At 30.9% G+C, this 22,323-nt stretch overlaps 2 protein-coding genes across 2 annotated transcripts; both read left to right on the forward strand.

Annotated features, from left to right (window-relative positions):
- The first annotated feature begins 483 nt into the window (after positions 1 to 483).
- On the forward strand, positions 484 to 1,090 carry LOC21393421. Its single transcript, XM_010088667.2, has one exon. The coding sequence runs from the start codon at positions 703 to 705 to the stop codon at positions 910 to 912; it is 210 nt and encodes a 69-aa protein (XP_010086969.1). The 5' UTR covers positions 484 to 702; the 3' UTR covers positions 913 to 1,090.
- Positions 1,091 to 13,161: 12,071 nt separating this feature from the next.
- On the forward strand, positions 13,162 to 18,619 carry LOC21393422 (agamous-like MADS-box protein AGL1). The gene is made up of 8 exons (XM_024162120.1): positions 13,162 to 13,391; positions 13,608 to 13,689; positions 14,413 to 14,474; positions 14,569 to 14,668; positions 14,851 to 14,892; positions 15,174 to 15,215; positions 15,368 to 15,442; positions 18,373 to 18,619. The coding sequence occupies exons 1-7, from the start codon at positions 13,210 to 13,212 to the stop codon at positions 15,407 to 15,409; spliced, it is 552 nt and encodes a 183-aa protein (XP_024017888.1). The 5' UTR covers positions 13,162 to 13,209; the 3' UTR covers positions 15,410 to 15,442; positions 18,373 to 18,619.
- Positions 18,620 to 22,323: the final 3,704 nt, after the last annotated feature.

Below are 22,323 nucleotides of genomic sequence, written 5' to 3' on the forward strand. Positions count from 1 at the left end.
TTTAAATTAGTACAACGACGTTTTAAAAAAATCATTTTTAGTACCTTAAGATCATTTTTTAAATGTAAAATGTCAAAATTAATATTTCCATTAATTAATAAAAAAACTAATAATAAATTTAGAAAAATTTTGAATTTTTTTAAACATTTAAAAAATATAAATAAAAATAATACTTTAAATTAAAAATAATTTTTTAAAATTTATTTGTTTAAAGTATAGAAAGATAATTAGAGGACGTTTGTTTTATATATTCAGAATTATAATTTAAAATTATTCTTATTTTATGTTTATTTTTTGTAAAAATAAATACTGTAGAGAATTATGAATTATGATTCAAAATCAAAGACGAATATAAGAAACAAATAAGAGACCGTCAATATGAAATTTTTCCCATCTAATTTGCTATCACATTAATATCAAGATAATCAGAGCCGTCGAACGTGAAACCAGAAGGCAAAGCCACGTTTAGCCATGCCATATGCGTCACTTGTCACGAGAAGCATCCGCTTTCAATGCACTTTGTCCCTTTCTGAATCTCCCAATTCCAAACCAGTAATTAAACCCACTATCCAATTTCCAAATCTCACCAAAATCCCCCTTACCTACCATTTCCTTTACCACCTTCGTTTCTCTCTCTAGAAAGAGATCCATCTTCTTCTTCTTCTTTCTCTCTCTAAATTACGATCACAAATCACAATAATAATGGCGGATTGGGGTCCGGTAATAATAGCGACGGTGCTGTTCGTGCTGTTAAGCCCGGGGCTTCTGTTTCAGATCCCGGCGAAGGGGAGAGTGGTTGAGTTTGGGAACATGCAGACAAGTGGCGGCTCCATATTCGTCCACTCCATCATCTTCTTCGGCCTCATCACCATCTTCCTCATCGTCATTGATGTTCACATCTACACTGGCTAAGCTAATTATTAACCCGTACTGCTCTTAATTAATTTGCTCATCATCGATTTCAATTCTTCTGTTTTATTTGCTTGTTTGTTATTTAATTGTAAACTTAATTAATTAGTTAATGTAGATTGTGTTTATATATATGAATTAAAAATGAGTGCATTTCTAAATTGAATTGTGAATTGCTGGATACCTGTCTCTCTGTTTTGTTTTCTTCTTTTTTTTTACAGTAATTTCTCTTTTTTTTTAAGTAATTTCGCTCATATAAATTTAAATCTAAGGACGAAACAGATCATTGATTAATGGTGAGAAAAAAGAAAAGAAAAAGAAAAAGACCTTGAGAAAAGTGTGTGTTGTCACACATAAAAATAGGTAAAGTGGTTTATATTCTTTGAAGGATTTTAGATTTAATAGGTTAATTTTTTAGTTAAATTGAGCTCCTGAACGGTGTTTTTGTATGTGAAGTGTTTTTAATAAGTGATATCGGACTAGATAATTCGTATAGATCATCACACTCAGTTAGTATTGTCACAATTAATGTTGTTGCTGCTCCAAATGATGGAGCATTTGGTAGACTCGTTTAGTTTCGGCTCTCTTTCTCGTACTGGAGTTTGGCTTCAGTTAACTCCTATTTGGTTCAAGGATGTTGATAATACAAATTCCAGGAAAACAACCCTAATCTGTAAATTTTTTGTTGATCTTATGGCTTAGTTAACTAACTATTGAAAACTTTTAAATGAATTTATATAAAAAAAATACTGTAATATAAAATGTTGAACTTGAATTTTGACGTGTTTGAGTTGAAAATTTTTAAATGAATTTATATTAGAGAAAAAACTGTAATATAAAAAGTTAAATTTGAATTTTTAGGTGAAAAAATAAGTAGCAAGAAATTTGAATCCCGATTCGAATTAGAGTTTGTTTGCTACTAGCTGTATCAATGCGGGTGTGTGATTACCGTTGGGTTTGTTTCTGGTTTTTTGGTTTCTTAATTTACGGATTGAAAAGTCTCTTTCTAGCAGACGAACAGTGATGTTGTAGATGATTAATCCGGTTTCTTGTCATTTATAATAGTGTTTATATATTAAGCATAGATGTCTTCTTTAGTCGCTTATTTGAAAATGTAGTTTTAACTCTGATTATTTTAGGTTTCTTTATGGATAAAGCTGCGCCGACTAATTTAAATGTATGCTCATAATGTCCCTTCGGCGACATTCGATGAAATGTATGCTCATAATTTACTTTTGGGGGCGTCTATTTACACTATTTTTTTAGTTTTTACATACATATTTTAAATCACCTCTAATTCTAATTGTTACACCATTTTTAAAATTTCAAAAAAGTTTCTACAACTAAATCACTTCATATTACTTTTCACAATTGTTACATCCATATTATTGTATAAGTAAATAGCCTTTTATTTAGTGCATTTTTAATATAATTTCAGATTATAATAATTTATACGAAATGCTTCATTACCAAAAATAAAAAAGAAATTGTGAAATTGAAATAAACAATTTGTACATGGAACTTATAAAAAAAAAAAAAAAAGAATTCGTACCTTTACGTGTTTATTTTTATTTTTATCAGCATTCATACCTTGACGTTGAAAGTTGAAATTCAATCTTGACGTTGAAAGTTGAAACTCATTTCTTATCCTCCTAGAGAAATGGGGCAAAATGATTTTCAGCCTAGAATATATATATATATATAGAGAGAGAGAGAGTTGGATTTTGTGATGAGTATTTTTTTTTAAGCACTTTCATTCTTAAAAGTTTTTAATGGTGGGTTGTGTAACGAGTATTTTTTAAAACACTACTGTCCTTAAAAATAATTTTATGAATGGGTAATATAATAATATTAAAAAATAATGTATAAAAAGTAAAAAAAAAAAAATGGGTGTCAATTCTAATTTCTCTAAAAAATAACGAAAAAATAGAAGTGCTAAGTTAGGCTAATTTCGCAGGTTCTACAAATCGATCATGCCTAAATTGGATTGTATATATCACTTGTCTAAATTGGATTATATATCACTTTGAAGTTTAGTTATTCCTCACACCGTGATGAGAAAGTAAGTTTTATTATTATTATTATTATTTATTTTGAAAGGGGTATTTATTTGAATTCCAAATCGGCAGAAATGCGTAAAATAAGGTCTTGTTCATTTCATCGATTCGAGTTTAAAATTTAAGTTTTGTTACAGTAAAAAACTCTCAGAAATAATCACATTTAATTTTTTTGTTACAATAAAAAATTCTCACAAAAAAATTAAATCTCAATTCGAAACTATACGAACTCTAATTGTCTCTCATACTCACATTTTTTATGTCAATCAATTGAATACACGATCTTTTTGCAATTTCCTCTCACGACTCTTTTTTTTTTCCTCGCTCCAAAATCATATGCACGTGAGTCACACGAGCGATAATCACGATTTATTTTTCCACGGAAAAACATGTTTTTTTTTATTTTTATTTTTTTGTTCTTGTGTTTTTCTTCAGTGATTGGATTAGATCCCACTGAGTGACTTCACCTGACTTCCAGAAGGTCGTCCGCTCTCTTTAGCAACCAATGCTGATTACTCCTATGGTGGCCTTTTATCTTTTTATGCTTATTCCGAGCTATGTATATGGTGGCCTCTCACAAATTGAGGGGGAAAAAAAAAAAAAGAAACAGAGCCAGAAAAATTAGTAGACGTTTGGTTCATAGATTTAGAATTATAATTTATAATTATTCTCATTTTATGTGTATTTTTTGTGAAAAAAAATACTGTAAAGAATCATAAATTATAATTCAGAATCAGTGACGAATATAAGAAATAAACATTAGTTGGTGAGCGAGACATGATTGAAGTAATGAGGTGAGAAAAGTAAAGAGATGTAGAATTTTAAGGAGGCAGGTTATAAATTTTATAAAAAAAGTCACAAGTGGGTGACTCGTCCCTTTCTAAGTATGAATTATTAGCTGAGTGTAAACATGGGTATTTTAGTAAATCTTCTTTTATCTAAAGGTAATCTTAATAAATACTTTTTAAAACTACATAAGTTAGGATTTTTACTTTTTACTCTTAATTTATAATTTTTTTAATTAAATAATTACACTAATAAAAAAATATTTATTAAAAATAAAAGATAAAAATCTAAATTTATATACCTTTAAAAGTAAATTCTCAATTTTTTGTTTATCTTTAATGGACAGAAAATAATGAGTAAAAGAGGACATGTAAATTCCTTGCTTTGGGCCCATCTCAAAGAAGATAAAACTTTAAAGTGGAACAATCACAAAGAAATGATGAAAGTGGAAATTGACAGTGCACATATTTATCATTGGAGTTAGTCAAAAACACATAAAAAAGAAAGCAAGTAGTAAATAGTATATTTATGAAATTAAATTACGTCAATAATAAAATTTAAAATTATTTAAAATAAAGAGTAATTTATGTGATAAATGAATCATTTACCGCGTAAATAATTCATTTTATAGTTAGTGAAAATATTTTTTCACGTAAATTTTCTTTTCACGATTGGTAAAAGGATTTATTTTCACGTAAATAAAGATTTTTTTACCACGTATGTTATTTTTTAGTCTTAAATAAATCTTTTATATGTTAAATAATTTATTTACTAAATAAATTACTATTTATTTTAAATAATTTTAAAATATGTTATTTGCTTAATTTTTCTCAAAGAATACAAACACAAGTAATTTTTAGTACTAATTAGTGGCCGAAAACAAATGGCCGCTAGTATGTTTTTTCCTTCTCCAAGTCATGCCGCGGAAGTCTCCCATTAAATAACATTTGTTTTTTTTTTCTTTCTTATTAAAAACTTCTCAACAAAATCTTTGCAAATTTAGCTCATAAGATATTTAGTATAAAGATTCATGTTATGATTCGTGACTTGTTAATATTTACTTTTATAAAAAATACACATAAATTAAAAATAATTTTAAATTATAATTTTGGATATTTAGTATAAAGATTCATGTTATGATTCGTGACTTGTTAATATTTACTTTTATAAAAAATACACATAAATTAAGAATGATTTTAAATTATAATTTTAAATCTGTGAATAAAACGTTCACGTGTTTTCAATAAAATAATATTTGGTTGAGAGACTTAATTATGAGATCAGCTTGCCCCCACACGACCAAATCCATGAACCACTAGTCCGTAGTATGGAATCAAATTAGGGGGATTTGATTGCATTTCCCACCCACACGTTAAGCCCTCTTTGGTTGTATGTCCAGATCGACAGTTATGCATGAGCTAATTAACACCGCAAAAATATCTAAAACAAAAATATTTATGAATTTTAATTAAGCTAATTAACACAACAAACTTTCAACGTTGAAATTAGGTAAGTTAGATAGATTTGTAAATTTTAAAAGAAAAATTAATTGTGATTTTTAAGTTAGAATTTACAAACTAAAATAATAAAATTGTAAAAAATATGATAAATTTGTGAACCGATTTAGTGTTATGAAAGCACCATAGATGGGGCTATCCAAAGAAAATGATATTTTCGTAGGGTCGAATAAAAATTACGATAAATTTGTGAACCAATTTGGTACTATGAAGGCACCGTAGACGGGGTCATCTAAGGAAAATGATGTTTCCAGCGAGGTCTAAGATCTTCCTACTTTGATAAAATATCCATGAAAAACGAGAAAAGACAAGAAGAAGAAGAAAAAGTTACTGTTTTAAATATTTATATTTTTATACTATGTGTTTTAGATTTATTCAAAAATTATATTTTCAGTATTAATCTCATAAAATATATATATTTAAATTAGATTTAATACTCAAATTTATATATTTTCACAGTCAACTCTCAATTTTAAGTATAAAATACCTAAAGTACCGTTAAATAAAAATGAAAAAAGAAAAAAAAAACTTTAAACTTACGGTTTTAACCTTAAAAAATCTAAAATACCATTGAAATGAGTTTTTTTGTGTTTTTAAATTTTATTTTTTGTAGTATTGAAAAGTTTTAGTTTTATTTGCTCTCTTTTTCTTAAGGATAGTTTGGTCATTTTAATGGTCAAAATCAATTATTGACTGAGATAAGAGATATATTTGTATATTAAATTAAATTTGAAGGTATACATTTGATTAGATAAAAATCCAAAGATATAGATTTTGAATAGGATATAAAAATGTAAATATCCCTGAGTGTTTTTACCTTGCATTTTAAGTAATTTGGATATTTTCAAACTAAACTAACTTCTATCTATATATATTTTCCTAAAAGTATATATATTTCATATATATCTGTTAAAATCAAATGATCATAACTCTAAAGTTTTATACCATAACTTATATATACAGTACTAATATTATTTATGCAGTCTACCTTAAGCTCTTTCCACAGTCCACCATAACCTATTAGGATATTTATTCTTAACCTTAGATGTTTTATTTATGTTTGAATTGGATATTTTATTTTTGAGTTATTAATGTTTATATTTAAAAAATAATGGAATGACTATCATACAAAATATCAGTATTAATTATTGTTGGAACTTGAGAAGAAGTTGTAAAACATTAGTTCAAATCAATTAGAAAAACTAAATCAAACCAAGCCAATCACAATCAGTTTAGTTTCGATTGGATTAAATCCCTTAATTAATTTAATTTAATTTTAAAATCTCTAAACTAATTTGTAATTAATTTAGTTTGCATTTCACCCAAAATAAACAGTTTGATTGAGTTGCACATGCTAACATAAAATAGTAAATCATCCAAAAAAAAATCATTCTTTTGTTTTGGAAATTTAAGTTTTATAAATTTTAGATTTTAATTATGAACAGTGAGGTGCTTAGAATTCTCTATTTTCACACTGAAGTCATATACTAGACGCACACTCCAAATGCTCTATAATAACATGCTCTATTCATGTATACTATTGTTTAGTTCGTTGATTTAAGTTTTTAATTTAAGTTGAGATGTGACTTTATGTGAGAGCTTTTTACTGTAATAAAAAAGTTAGATGTGCCTGTTTTTAAAAGTTTTTTATTGTAACAAAATTTGAATTTTAAACTTAAATCAGTGAAATGAATGTGAACAATGACCATTTGACAAGACTGGAGTCTTTATTCCCCTCAAAAGTAAAAGTAAAAAAAGGACAAGTCTTTATCTGCACATACTCCAAATGCTTTTAACTCCAACTGAAGTGAGTAAAAAGGGATCCTCTTGATTTCTAAAATGGAAAAAATTGGGAAGAAATTGCCAACAATTTGGACAAGTACAGTATGAAAGGGATGTTGAAAAATAGCTTGTTAAGCCATATTAAAAGCCCATTTTGAGGTTTATTTTGGAAATGGGCCCAATTAGATTTTGGGATGGGTCTCGATGGATTTGTATTCTCCGTCACGAGGAGATCGAAATCGATTATTCATACACTCAAAATGGATATTGGGTGAATGAGAAATTGATGTTTTAAGTATGTCACTTGGAGTGGTTAATGTAGTTGAAAATTATAAAAATCCCACATTGACTAGGAATGAAGCCTTGGTGGTGTTTATAAGTGATTGCACTTTGAAGCTTAAGTAAGCATGTATACTAGAGAGGCTTTCTCACGTGCAAGAGGGGTGCAAATCACGGTCCCGGCGGGTTAAGGGCCCAATGTGTGCGCTCGCGACCTGCGGACACAAATGCCGGATTGAAAAACCCGCTCCGTGTGGGCTTTGTTTTGCAAGTTTTCTTTTTATTTTTTGCCAACTGAAATCTGAAACTGCTGCATTAGTGGATGATTAACTCTGCATTATGCAGGGTGCGGAAACTGTAGCAATAACCAGTATTATTGCTTGGTTTATGGATATTTAACCTCCGAATCTGATCATATTTTGGAGCAGATGCATCTAGAAATTTCAGAGGTTGTAACCTCTGAATTGAATCACCATTGAGCCGTGAATAAATTGACTTTATTCACCATTATTTTAGCTTTGTAACATCCCCTGCAGCAACCTATATAAAGGGGCATCTCCAGCCATTTGTGGACACACCTTCACCGAACTCTCCTCTTTATTCTCTCGCTGTCTTTCAGTTCTTTGTAGTTCGGTTTTGTTGTTCTATCCTGAGAGACAGACGTCTAATGTTACCTCAAGCACTCGCCGGAGGGGACGAATCTATTTTAAGGAAAGCATGGTTCACGTGCCTCGACATCCTTGCCAATTCGTTTTTCCAAGTTTGGTAGAAAGGTTGATTTGGTGTTGTAACAATTTCATTATTTTGTTCTTGCAAAAATTGTTATATATATTGTTCTTTTTTGTATTATCTATATTATTTCTAACAAGGGAAAAGAGAAAAGGAATACGAATAACAATGATTTTTTATCCTAACTAATCATGTATTTATTTACAAATAATGAGTGTTTAGTGGCTTCAGATAATATAGAAAAAAGAAAGAGAATGTTAATTCTTGTACTTCCACATATTGATTCTTAATTAAAGAGAATGAATACTAAATTTATCTAGATAAACTTAATAAGTTTACGCGTTATAATTGATGATAATTTAGTTATATAAAATAACCTTTTTTAGTTATGTTGAGAAGATTGCCATTATTAATTTAGTGAAAACTAACGTTAGCATTTTGAAGCAGTTGGATTATTTTCGTTTTCACTTTTTATTATTTAACACTAAAAGTCTAAAAGGGAATCAATATTTCCTTATTCTTATTCCTTTACTTTCAAACTAATCCTAATATCCTATTGCAATTTTCATTACATTTATTTACAGTTTGGTTGATGCTCTTTAATTAATTTGGGTAATAGCTGAAACTATCTATACTAAAACTAATATAAATTGAGAATGCTTACTACATGATAAGTTGATAACTTTCGTTCTCGTGACTGTAAATGTTCACAAATAACTATCAGAGTATCTCGCCTATTTTTTTCCCCCCAAATTCTCAAACACAACAAACAACAAGAATTATAATAAACAACTAAAATCTTATGTGTCATTTGTCTTAAATGAATGTCTATTGGCTTTTCGTTTAAAAAAAAAAAAATTCCCATAACTTATAAAGTTTAAGCCTCGAAGTAAAAAATCTTTTTACTAATTGTAAATTGAAAATGGGATAACAACATGTATGATCCCTTTCTAATGGATTTTTTTTTTTAAATTTTAACCAAAGTTTTGTAAAGTTAGCAAATAGCCGTTTCTTTTATTATCTTAGTAGTCAATAACTAATTAACTTAGTAGTCAATCACTGATTAACTCGTTGACTTTTCATTTTAACCAAAATCAATTAGTAATTAATAAATTTCAATCAATAAATTACATGTTTATTAATGATAAATTATTAGTAAATTATAATAATGAATCATTCAATCATTGATTGATTACTGGAAAAAATAATCATTTTGTTAAAATTAAAAAAGTTTAGCCATTTGTTTAAAAAATAAAAAGCTCAACCACTTATTAAAAAAGGGGTCAAAATATATATTTACTGATAGTTACTTCAAATATTTTAAAATATGCTTTTACTTATTTTAGTTTCATAAAAATGTTGTTTACTACAATTTTTTGTGTTTATTCTTGTTATTTTAAAAATAGTCTAAAAATATTATTTGACCATTTTTTCTAAATATCAAAATTACTGTTACTTAGTTCTATTAAATACCAACTTAAATATTCATAAACTGAAAAATTAAGCAAAATAAATTCTAAACTACAAAATTATCAAAACTAAAACTAAAAATAAAATAAAGTGAAAAAAGTAAAAACCCAAGTCTACCCCGAACAACACGATGACGACATCCCACCCACCTCGGCCCCGTACTCGGTACTAAGTGAGCGTAGAGATGCAACAATGGGCCGGCCCAAACCCATCCTGACACAGTGACGGACCGGGTCGGCACGGCCCGCCACTGTTTAAGGCACGGCCCAGCCTATAAATATTTGTGGGCTGGGTTGGGCCAATATATATTGGCCCATGGACCAGCCTGGCACGGCCCACGAAAAATCATGGGTCAGGCCAGGCTGGGCCGACCCGTCTAGGCCTATGATGGGCCGGCCTGTCTATGCCCATAATGGGCGGCTGGCCCATTTAGGCCCATAAAATCTTCATTTTTTTTTCTTTTTCTTAGTACTTTTGTAAACATCTTATGTATAATTATCTTGATTATACTCATTTTTCCTTACTAATGTTTTGTCTCACTCGGTTTTCCTTAAAAAGGTTTTTATTTAATGAGGTAATCGTAAATAAAATATCTATTTTCATATTTCCATTGACTATTCAAACTTATATATTTGTTAACTTGTTTAAAAATTTAAAAAATTAAAAATTACATGCTTAGATGAGCTGACCCATTTAAACCCATGATGGGCCTTGAGTGGGCCAGCCCATTCAAGGCCCACGACACATCTTGGCCCGCAGCACGGCCCAGCCTAGCCCACGTAAAATTGACCCGTGGTGTGAGCTGGGCTGAGGTTATTGTTATACGGGTCGGCTCGGCCCGGCTTATGAAATTCATGGGCTGGGCCGGCCCGGCCTGAGGCCCGCGTAGGCATAAGGAGAACGGGCTGAGCCGGACCGGGCCGGCCCGTTCTTGCATCTCTAGGTGAACTTAAGTCCCTAAACGGCCACAACCATATGTAAATATGACATGAAAATGGTAAGGATCATCAAACATAACCTGGTAATATTTCTACTTGGCAATTTAGAAAAAAAAAAAGAAAAAATCTTAGGATGGGAAGAATATTTTCTAGGTTTTGAACCACGTACGATCTGGAAGTGGTGGGCCAGCACTGAGGTGTAGCCTTTCTATCTTGACTTATCTTGTCTCCACAATGTCCTACGACTCCCTCACAAGGGCCAATGCATAGTTCGACTTTTGTGACTGTAAAGTTATCTCCGTTATCTCCCCCAAAGACTAGTTTGTTCACATTCATATTTTCACTTTCTCCTCATTTTGATGCATGATTCAAAAACGCATTGATTGGATTCACAAACTTTCAAGCCCACCACAGTAATCTGGAAGATAAATCAATCAACTACACTAGCCTCTTGTCAAGTTCCCATTGGATTTTGAGACTCCGTTTCTATTCACCTAGGTTTAATGTGTTGGCTCCTCATTGGCCCAGAAGGAAGTAAAAATTATTTGTCTTTTTCTCTTCAATATGTAAATATTCATAGTTTAGAAGTTAAATTTCCTGTAAATTATCTAACGGCCCGTTTGGTTGTAGTAGGAGAATAGTAATAATAATAGAAATGAGAATGATAATAATAATGTAATAAAAAAAAGTTAATTTAATTATTTAGTTGTAATTTAAAAAATATTATGGAATGAAATGTGAATATTTTTATGTTGAAAAAATTATCCTTATGTTACATATAACACCAATATTTTATATATTAATATAATTAATATAATATATAAAATGTAATATAATATAATAAATTTATTATATAATATGTTATATAATTATGATATAGAATATAATAATAATATTAAAATGGTTAATATAATCAGAATATTATAAAATATATTATAAGATTATATAATAAACAATAATAATTCAATTATAATATAATTAAAAATTACAACTATATTATATTATACTATAATATAATATATATAATTACAATATAATATATTATTATTATATTTAATATAATATAAATACTATTATTATATAATATATTTTATAATTATGATATAAAATATAATAATATTATTAAAATAATTAATATAATTAATATAATTACAATATTATAAAACATATTATAATATTACATAAGAAATAATAATATTTTAATTATAATATAATTAAAAATTACAACTATATTATATTAATTATTTTTTATCATAGTTTTTTATTATATATTATATTATATTACATATTATAAGATATGACTACTATATAATATGTTGTAATTATATTATAATATTTAAGGGTAATTATGAAAAAAAGAAGAAAAGAGTTTAGAATGACTATTCCTCCCACGTCGTGAGGAATGAATGATGATTCACTCAAAATAGGTGAATGACCATTTCTTTTTTATAAATTCAACCAAACATTATATTTAGATTCCATTCCATTCTATTTATTTTCTTTCCACCCAACCAAACACACCCTAAGGAGTATCCTTCTTAGTTAGTTTCTTATTTTTAATATTTGAATTGTAAATTACCTAGAATAGGATATTTTGTGTGTGTGTGTGTGTGTATATATATATATATATATATTCAATAAAATTCAATGAGAAGGCCATGTCCTAATTTCTCCAAATCTCTTCAACTCTTTAGTATATTCATGTTTAAACATCTTTAACTTTTTTTTTTTTTTCGTTTTTTTACTACGGATAAGAATTGCAGTTTTAGTCATTGAATAATTTTTTTAATAGTTTGATTTATGATTGTGCGCAATTATAAATTTTAACATGGACACTCAAAGATCATATCGCTGAAAAATTAATCTATTGAATGAAAGAAAACAAATCTTTCCTACCAATAGCGAAAAAGAGTAGGTCTTAAAAGTAAAAATTGTTGTAATATTATGCATAAACAATGAATCATGCATATGGACAAATTCCCGGATTTAGAAGAGTTAGGTAACAAGTATGTCCTTGCATGCATGTAGGAATGTAGCACAATAAACCACCGACACTGTTCTGTAACATATATATACATATATATATATATATTTTTTTTTTTCTTGAAAAGATGCTATGTACTTTAACATACATATTAGTGTTTTGGTCATATAACAACGATAATAATAATAAAAAATAAAAAATAAAAACAGAGAGAAGAATTATTCGTGTGTATGTATGGTGCTAACTGTTATTATCTCATGCTCACGTTGGCGGCTGGCGTCATTTTGGTCCCTACTCTTGTGGTCAGATTTCTAAAATTTCTCTTTTAATCATCTTTCTTTGCGGAGCTTTCTACGGGGTTAAAGGATTCCTATTAGTGGTAAATGCTTTTTTATTAGGTTCCATCAAAGTGAAAAAAAAAAAAAATTAACATAACTTAATACAGATACGACGGTTTAAATATAGCGGCCTATATCAATAGAGCATTTTTTTAATACCTAAAGACTTCACATTATGACGGAAACCATGGTCAACACAAAGTTTACTTGCATGGGACAAGCATATATAGTACTTCCAACTGTTGCAGTCTTAAGGGGAAAAAAAAAAAAGAAAGAAAAAACAAACACCTTTGTGTTTGTGTGTGTGTATATATACATGCATATACTCTTATGCTTTTGTTTTTTATATATATTCATAATATAGAAGCCACACCACTGTATATTTGTTGTGCTGCATAACTATATCTGTCAGAGACAAATATGGGGAGAGGAAAAGTGGAGCTGAAGAGAATAGAGAACCCAACAAGCCGGCAAGTGACCTTCTCGAAGCGGCGAAACGGCCTTCTCAAGAAGGCTTTCGAGCTCTCCATTCTCTGCGAAGCTGAAGTCGCTATCGTCATCTTCTCTCCCTCTGGAAAGCTCTATCAATATGCCAGCCATGAGTTAGTCATTCCTTTTTTGGTTTCACAAATAATTCCTAGAACTAGAACGTTTCTAGATATAAGTTAGAAGACAAATATATTTGATCTGTTTTGTTTAAGACCCGAACTTTTTACTGTAGTAAAAAAGTTAGATGTGACTGTTTTTTAGAGTTTTTTACAAAACTCAAATTTTAAACTCAAATCGGTGAGATGAACGGGTCTTATTATGTTTTGCAGCATGGAAAGAAGCATTGCGAGGTACAGGAGCGAAATTGGATTGCCTGGATCAGCTGACAACCCAACCTGCAGAACCATAGAGGTGTGTGTGTGTGTATTAATATATACACGCACAACATATACATATGTATACAATAAAACATTATTTGTTGTCTTGTCTGAACTTACAAGTGATGGTTTTATATACCAGATAAAGTTTACAGACATCATGTAAAATAAATATCCTTAAACATATACATATATACCTCTGTGACATGAATTAGTACTTGCTAAGAATCTTGATGTGATTGTGATGGTCATTCATGATCATATATTAACTATAGGAATATATATATATATATATATATATATATAAAGTCCGTGTGAAGAGAATTCTATGGTAGGGTATTAAAAAAATAATTTACTGGTAAGATACTGTTTTCAACCATCTGATATTCATTAAGTTTTGTTAAATTGTCATATTCTTTTTAATTTGAATAATTTTGATATGATCTAATAATTTGAAACTATGTTTTATGAGTAAGGTATTTTTTTTTCATATCTGATAACAAAAACTAGATGATTGTGAGTGAAGAAAGGGGAAAACAAAGAAGGAAGTAAAATCTAGACATATATAGTTCATGCTTGTTCTGCTCCATTAAAGTGAATATTATGTCAATACCTTCAATACATATATTCTTTAAGGATGAATAAAGAATAGCTAACTAATATTATGTACAAGATTTTGGTCCTTGAACATAGATAATATGCTCTTTTGTATCATTCCACTTATTTGTATTGTTGCAATTTCTGCTAATTGTTCCAGTTTTGGAAGACTGAAATTGACGAGCTGAAAAGATCAACAGAGAACTTGGAAGTGAATTTGAGGTAAGTCCCCACATTCAGCCACAATTAATTAGCAGATTGAAATACTCATTTTACATATCAGTAACATAACCAACATGACTATGTCAAATTATAGGCACTTATCAGGTGAAGATCTAGCGATGTTGGGCATGAAAGAGTTGAAACAGCTAGAGCGGCAGCTCAAGACCGGCGTTGAACGCATCCGCTGCAAGAAGGTACGTAACACAACATTAATTTGTGATAATCAAAGATTAATAAAGACAATTAGTCCTCTCAACTTTTGTATTTGGAAAAGTTTGTTTGATTAGAGAGCTCAAAAATCTTTACTTTTTGAAAGAGAAGTTTCCCTAATGTGACATGATCATATCATTTCTTTCTAATGCATAATCAACGGCAGAGAAGGATCGTCTCGGAGCACATCAATTTCCTGAAAAAAAGGGTAAGATGAGTATTAGTGAATTACCATAGTACTTTTGCATGCCTAATATAAATTGGAAAAATTTTATGTTTTCCCCTGAATTATTAAACCAGTTTTAATTTGCCCTTGAACTACAAAATGAACATGTTTTGGCCCTTGTTATTTTTGTTTAAATAAAAAAAAAAAAGACAAAAAAGTTGAGTGTTTATAGTTGTGGTATAAAATAACTGTATTTTACCATAGTAGATGATAAATTATTTCAGGGAATTAACTAGATTTCTTTTTTCTTGCTTAATGTGCAGCGTAGAGCCTTACAAGAGGAGAACACACGCCTCCTGAAAAAAGTGGGATTTCAAATTAGTCATATTATAATTTTGTGTATCTCCATGCAACAATATCTTTTTCATGACTTGTGCATTCAAAGTTTCAAGTTAATCATATATGTATTGCTGGAATTTGACACATATTAAATGAATTTTTATATTTTCTGTTTTAGGTTAAACTGCTAGAGAACCCAGATGATGCTAACCCAAACTGAGAGACTCTTGGCATGCAAAATGCACATTCCCAGGTATAATTTATTACAAGTTAAGTTGATAGAACTAAAATTATTATTTAGAGAGTGTTTGTACCATTATAATAACATCAATACTTGTCAATTGTCATGTGTTTGTTAGGAACCTAATATTAAAAAGTTTAATAGTCTTAATAGTAGTATAAATAGGGGGTTTAGTTGCTAGGAAGATGGAGGAGGAGATTTGTAAGGAGTGTCTAATGCTGTGCACTATTTTGGAGGTCGGGGGTCCTCGAAACCGCCCATCTATCTTGTAGTTTTTCATTTTTAGTGTTGTTAATGAAGCTCAGATTTTCGGGTTCCTAACAATGGTATCAGAGCATTGATCCATGGCGCCTATACCGGCAGATTTAGAAAGGGTGACCACCGTGGAGAAGGGATTGGTGGTGGTTCAGGAGGCGGTCCAAGAGGTGGTGGTGGAGAGCCTGCCACAGATTCGAGGGACTTCAGGGACATATGGGGAAAGTTCGGATGCAGATGGGTGATTTGCAGGCGGTCCTTCGGCGAATGGAGGCGCTGTTGGTGGTGCGGTCGGTACCGGAAAAGGCCGACGGAGAACGGCAAAATGAAGAGATCGTGGATCGTGATGACCTAGGCAGAGTGGAGGAAGATTTCCGGCACGATTGTCGTCGGGGGGCGCCGATTTGCGAAGGCCGAGGTCGCGAGAGGGAGAACGAACGTCGGAGAGACATGGGTCTCATGGAGGAGTGTAAGTTCCGTCGCGATCTGGGGCTGGGTGGTCTGGATCTGCAGCACGAGGGCTTGTTCGATGGCGGGAGGAGGACGGAAGGAGGTCGCGACTGTCGGGAGAGCGTGGTGGAGCTTGGTCGGCGACGGGAACCGGAGTTGGAGCCAGAGTTAGAAGAGGAGAGGCTTGCTCCGGGGCTGGGACGACATGGGTACCCTCGGAACAGGGAACCCAGCCCTGATTCAGTCACGGTTGGGGTTGATTCTGGCCCAGTTTGTACCGGGCCTCGTGATTCCGGTTCGTCTGAGGCTAATTCCAGCCGAATTCAGATTGGGTCATGCGAGTTCGGCCCGATTTGGGAGGATTCTGGCGAAATTAGGGATGGGTCCCAAAATTTCAGCGGCCTTAGGTCTGGGTTTTGCAATTATGATGTGATTGAGATTGATTTCGATGATGTTAGGGTTGGGCCTCAAACTTACAGTAAGATTAGAGCCAATTACAGCCAAATATGGACTGGATCTTCAAGTTTTGGCATGACTGGGGTTAGGTCTAGGCGATCTGAGTTAGGTGAGGGAGATTGGGTTTTACAATTTGATTTGAGAGAGTGAATTGGGTCTTCTCAATTTGGAGTCATAACCAATTTAAGGGTTTCGAGTAGGGAGAGGGGAAGGTGGCACGACACCCTATGGGAGGGCCAAACAGATCAACGATTTCAGCAAATAGATATGCCATTGTTCACTGGAGAAGACCCTGATGGGTGGGTCTTTAGAGCTGAATGATACCTTTTATTTTATAGAATGACGAACAATGAGAAAATCCAAGCTGTTGAAATGGTTATGAAGGGTGATGCTCTGGCTTGGTATCAATGGCAGGATGCTCGTTGACCATTCTACAGTTGGAATGAATTGAAGACTCATCTACTTAAGCATTTCAGAATGTCATCCGATGAGGCCTTACATGAGAGTTTCTTGGTGAAACGTCAAGAGGATACCATGGCTCACTATAGATGACAATTCAAGGTACTTACCAAACCTGGGAAAGAGATTTCAAATTTGGTTTTAGAGAGAGTCGTCATTATAAAATTAGAAGTCGATAAAGAGCAAGTGGTAGGTAGTTCAAGTAGGTTGCTTCCAGCTCAAATAACTGGTGTTTCATATCAAATGGATGTTCAAAGAGTCTTGACTAGGAAGAATTTTGATGGTAAGGTGGACCAAGGCATTGAAAATGAAGTTGGTTTTCAATCTGGTGCTAGTAATGAGGGGCTTCAAGATATGGGAAATAAGATGTCAATGACATCAAAATTTTCCAAGGATGTTACTTTAGAACCGGAGTTTGCTGCACCAGTGAAAGAAGTCCATTCTTGTATTATAAAAGATGAATTTGATTTTGTTTGCAGCAATTATAGGGCTGTTGACAAAAGAATGAAGAGTGTACACTTGCAGCTGCCCTCCATTGTTGATGTTCAGACAAACAACAAGGCAGCTTTCTCTGGCGAGGTGGAACATGCACTGCAGCAAGATAACGCTTGTATGAGGAAGGTTTTTGTTATAAATGAATTGTTTGAGCTGACCAACAAGGTTTTCCATTGCGACAAGGATGATTTTGAGGCTGAGCTTCATGGTTTTGCTGCCCTTAAAGTGGTTCTCAATTTTAGCTCCAAACAAAAGTGTGAAGTTGAAAAGATAAAGTTAACAAGAACATTTGAAGCAAGTTCTGTACGAATCATTCCGGTCGACGTTCCAAGATCCAACCTCATCAAGATTGGAAGGAAGTGGAGCCACACGGCTGTGATTATTTAACACCTTGAGGACAATGTGTTTCTTTAGGGCGGGAGTAATGTTAAGAACCTAATATTTAGAAGTCTTTTTTAATAGTCTTAATAGTAGTATAAATAGGGGGTTTAGTTGCTAGGGAGAGGTTGGAGGTGATTTGTAGGGAGTGTCTAGTGCTGTGCACTATTTTAGAAGTTGAGGATCCTCGAAACCGCTCATCTATCTTGTAATTTTCCATTTTTAGTGTTGTTAATGAATCTTAGATTTTCGGGTTCCTGTTCCAGTAAGATATTATCATGAGATCTAAATTTCTGCCATGTCTAGTTATTATCACCTTTTGGTGGGCCATTTATATCTTGTATATATTGTGGATAGATGTATGTATGTGTGTGTGTGTACTTGTATATATATGTGTAATCTGTGTATTGTTTATATCATGATGCCTTCAATAAAATCTTGAAATGCAGGGTGGTTCTGGATTGAGTTTGCTTATGAACAAGCATCAGAAGGACATCTCACCAGCCAGCTTATAATATAAAGCATAATTTATGTATACTTATTGCTGATGCTATATAGATATGTATGTATTAATTTTACAAGTTGTATTGGCAGATGACATGCCTTGGTTGCTTAAGAAACTATTATCTCTAGATGCCCGAGTTTGGTTTTCCATTTTTTATGTGCAAGTGGAATTATATATACATATACATATATACACACACACATACATGGTCTTTAGTGTATGAGCTTTGTATAAGGGGTTAATTTTCTAGACACGTGAAATGGACAAAATTAATTTGAAATGTTCCATAATATATTTAACAATAACACGTTTAAGAAAGTATAAATTTGAAATTACAGATTCTCCTAAACAGAGAAGGGAAAAATCAAACTTCCAAAAAAGAAAAAATTGCATGAACAATGTAGAAAAAGAAAATGAAAAACAAGAAGCAGGAAGAAAGAAAGATATATTATTAGACGGAAAATTTGACTTTCATTATATTGCACAAACACCAATAGTACAATATTCTACATGCAGAAATTAGTCTAGTGAAGATTTTCATCACGTAGAGAAGAGGAACATACAAATATTTCGTTCCAAAGACCAAAACACAAAAGACTAAAAATAGGATCGATATAGTGGTTAAACAACTGTTTGAAGCCGAAACCGTTCTTGGACATAGGCGATATAGCTTGCAGCTCTGGCGTCAATGGTTTCATCGTCGCCGGAGTATAATTGCGCATTTGAGCGTGACATCTTCTGCTTCGTCGGATGTTCTGCAAAAACACCCTCAAAGGAGCCTGAAGAAGCCATTGAAGCCGTCGGATTCGCTCTATCGACGACGTTGTTGCCGTTGTGCTTTCCTTCTTTGTACATTTGCTTGCTTTTGATGACTTTATACCCCGACTCCATATCGAATTCAAGACCGATTTCTATGATCTCTTCTTCTTTCTTTTCTCTAAAGATTTAAGAACAATTTGCATTCGAAAATCCGAAGCAGTAGGTATTTATAGCTGAGTAAGTGGTCCTGTGTTGAAATATCTCCACTTAGCTAGATTAGATATTTCCAATATGGAGGACACTTTTAAGCTGGAATAAAGTAGCAAAAAAGTGGCTCATGATATCCGCATATATAAGCATATTTTGAGGATTGGATTTTCTTTTAATTTATTTTTTTATTTTTTTATTTTGGATAACGATCTGATTATCACTTTTCTTGCAGATACTCTATCCTTTCTATCAAGTTGAAGATCCGAATATTAATCAGGAATACTCGGCCTCATCACCTGATCAAATGCTTATCTCTTATATGGCAAAAAGACATGACAACTTTTTGGATATATATATGAATCGATAGTCTTGATCAAAATGCTTCAAAGCCAAAAAAAAAAAAAAAAAAAAAAAAAAAAAAAGGGAAAAAAAAATAAAAAAATATACAAAAAAAAAAAAAAAAAAAAAAAAAAACAGGGATAGAAATTTAGATATATATCCCATATTTGTATGGAAATTTCAACATATCATCTTCACTATATCTCTTTCAAGTAAAGGGTGAAGATATCTATCTAGTGAAAAAAAATTCATAGATGCTTGAGTACAACTTTCATGTATGGATTAGATATACTTGAGGATATACTGCAAGTTCTAAAAGTTTTCATGCAAAGAAAATAGTTAGTGCTGAAATAAAATTTTTTGAATGTTGATTATACAAATAGGCTCTATCCATATTCCTAACGTTGAAGCATACGAGAAAGACATACACGGAAAAAGGGAATATACAACCTTGTCAAAACTTGGCTCCGTTAGTTCTAATTAGTTAAACTGTTTTCTGTCACAAAAATTCAAATTCAATTTTTTCTACTACATTGTTTACTCTCATATAAATTCACTTTTTTAACTCAAATTCTTAATTCAAACGAGGAAAATGAATAGAGCCTCACGGTAATTATTAGAATGCTGATAATATAAGCTATTTATTAATCTATTGATTCGCTTGCGCATGATGGAAAGATATAAAGATAGAAATAAAACTTGTTGATTCTAATGAATAATACAAAGAATTGCACTCCAAAAATTTAGAGTGAGAACTCTAACAATAAAATTTTATTAATCAAACTCTTTTAGAATAAACTTATCATAAAGTGGGAGCCAAAAGCTAAAACAATTTTAGTTTGAATCAAATCTAACTCCTAATTTGAATAAATCTAATTCCTAAAATAAGACAATCCTAAATTTAAAATCATTATAATTCAATATATCAAAAAATAATCATCATAATAACTCTAAAATATAATGATAACTCTCAGAATATATTCCAATTATGCCGTTTCATTGCGTTAACTTTTGTTTTTCCCCAACCTTGTGAAGCTCATCAATGGTAAGAATGCAGGTGGTGAAACTGTGTACACTTATATTGAACTTCTGAAGCACCAAAGAACTATTATGAGTCCATAACAAAGTGGTACCATAGCTATTGCATATATATATATATATATATATACAGGCACGGAGGGAAAGAAGGCCTAGGGGCTTAAGCCCCCCTCAACTTTTCATTCTTTATACTTTTGTATATATATTTCTACTAAATTTAGAAATAGCGCATTAAAATTTTTATTTTATTTTTAAAACAAATGAAAAACTATCACTTTAACCAAACACCAATTAATATCTATAAGTTCTTTACAAGATCTTCTCCCCTAATAATAACTTGAATTCTTTATTGAAGTATAACTTTATTTATTTATTTTCTCTTATTGTCTTATTTTCTTAAATCTTTTTCAATAGTCTAAAAATATCCCTTTAAAGCAGAATGTGTATACAATAATTCCTTGTTATAAATTATGTATCATAAGATTTTTAGATAAGAAAAATATATCATTAATATATCATCCTAATATAATATCAGTTAGTACCGTAGTATAATATCGTTTTAGTATAACTATTATGAAGAATCAACTATACAATCATGAATGAGATCAACGAATAAATCAGTCACATCGAGAAAGACATCTTTAATAGCCTCAATAATAAAGTTATTTAAAACATGATGAAAACACATGGAGGACAATAAAAGAATTTATAAATTTTTTCTTAAATGTCTGTTGTAATTATTAGCCCCAAAACAAAAAATTCCGACTCCGTCACTATATATATATATATCATACTAAGTCTCTTACCTGCTTATGATTAACCTTTTGTTTCCTGTTTTCTCCCTTTTCTTTTATGACTTTTCCAGCGCTAGTACAATCTGTTAATTGAATATATATTTGAGAGAAATCTCTTTTAAAGCATGCAGCTTATGGTTTATGTTTGTCTGGCTTTTACGTTGTGTCTAAACTGACTAAAAAACAACTTGATTGGTGCAGATCTAGAAATTTTCTTTTAGGGGTAGGAATATATATTTGAGAGAAATCTCTTATGTATCTTCCTCTTGGCTTATTTTAGAAGAATTATGGCTTAGTTTGGTATTATTTTTTCCTCTTAAAATTAGCTTTTGCTTGTAGCAGAAGCTGATTTTAGTGTTTGATAAATCTCCTTAAAAAGTGTTTTTTGAAGAATTTTTCAAGAATCTACAGCCAAAATCAGAAGCAGTCTAAAGACAACTTTAGCTTTTAGATTGTGTGGGAATCAACATAGTACAATTAATGAAACTTTTATAATATCCATAATACTCCTAATAAAATTTAAAATTTACAATCTTCCCAATCTAAAATTCAGACTCATAATATAATATAAGATAATAGTAATATTGTAACAAATAAAATCATAATTATATTAATAACTCTAATATTATTATTTTATCATATAATATGATATTATAATTATTTTAATAATATGATATTGTAATTCTTATTTTATAATATATTATATATTATATTGTATTGATATAATTATATTTATTATATTAATAATATTACAA

This window comes from Morus notabilis, unplaced genomic scaffold, assembly GCF_000414095.1.
Source record: "Morus notabilis unplaced genomic scaffold, ASM41409v2 Scaffold257, whole genome shotgun sequence".
In the NCBI taxonomy this organism is placed as follows: Eukaryota; Viridiplantae; Streptophyta; class Magnoliopsida; order Rosales; family Moraceae; genus Morus; species Morus notabilis.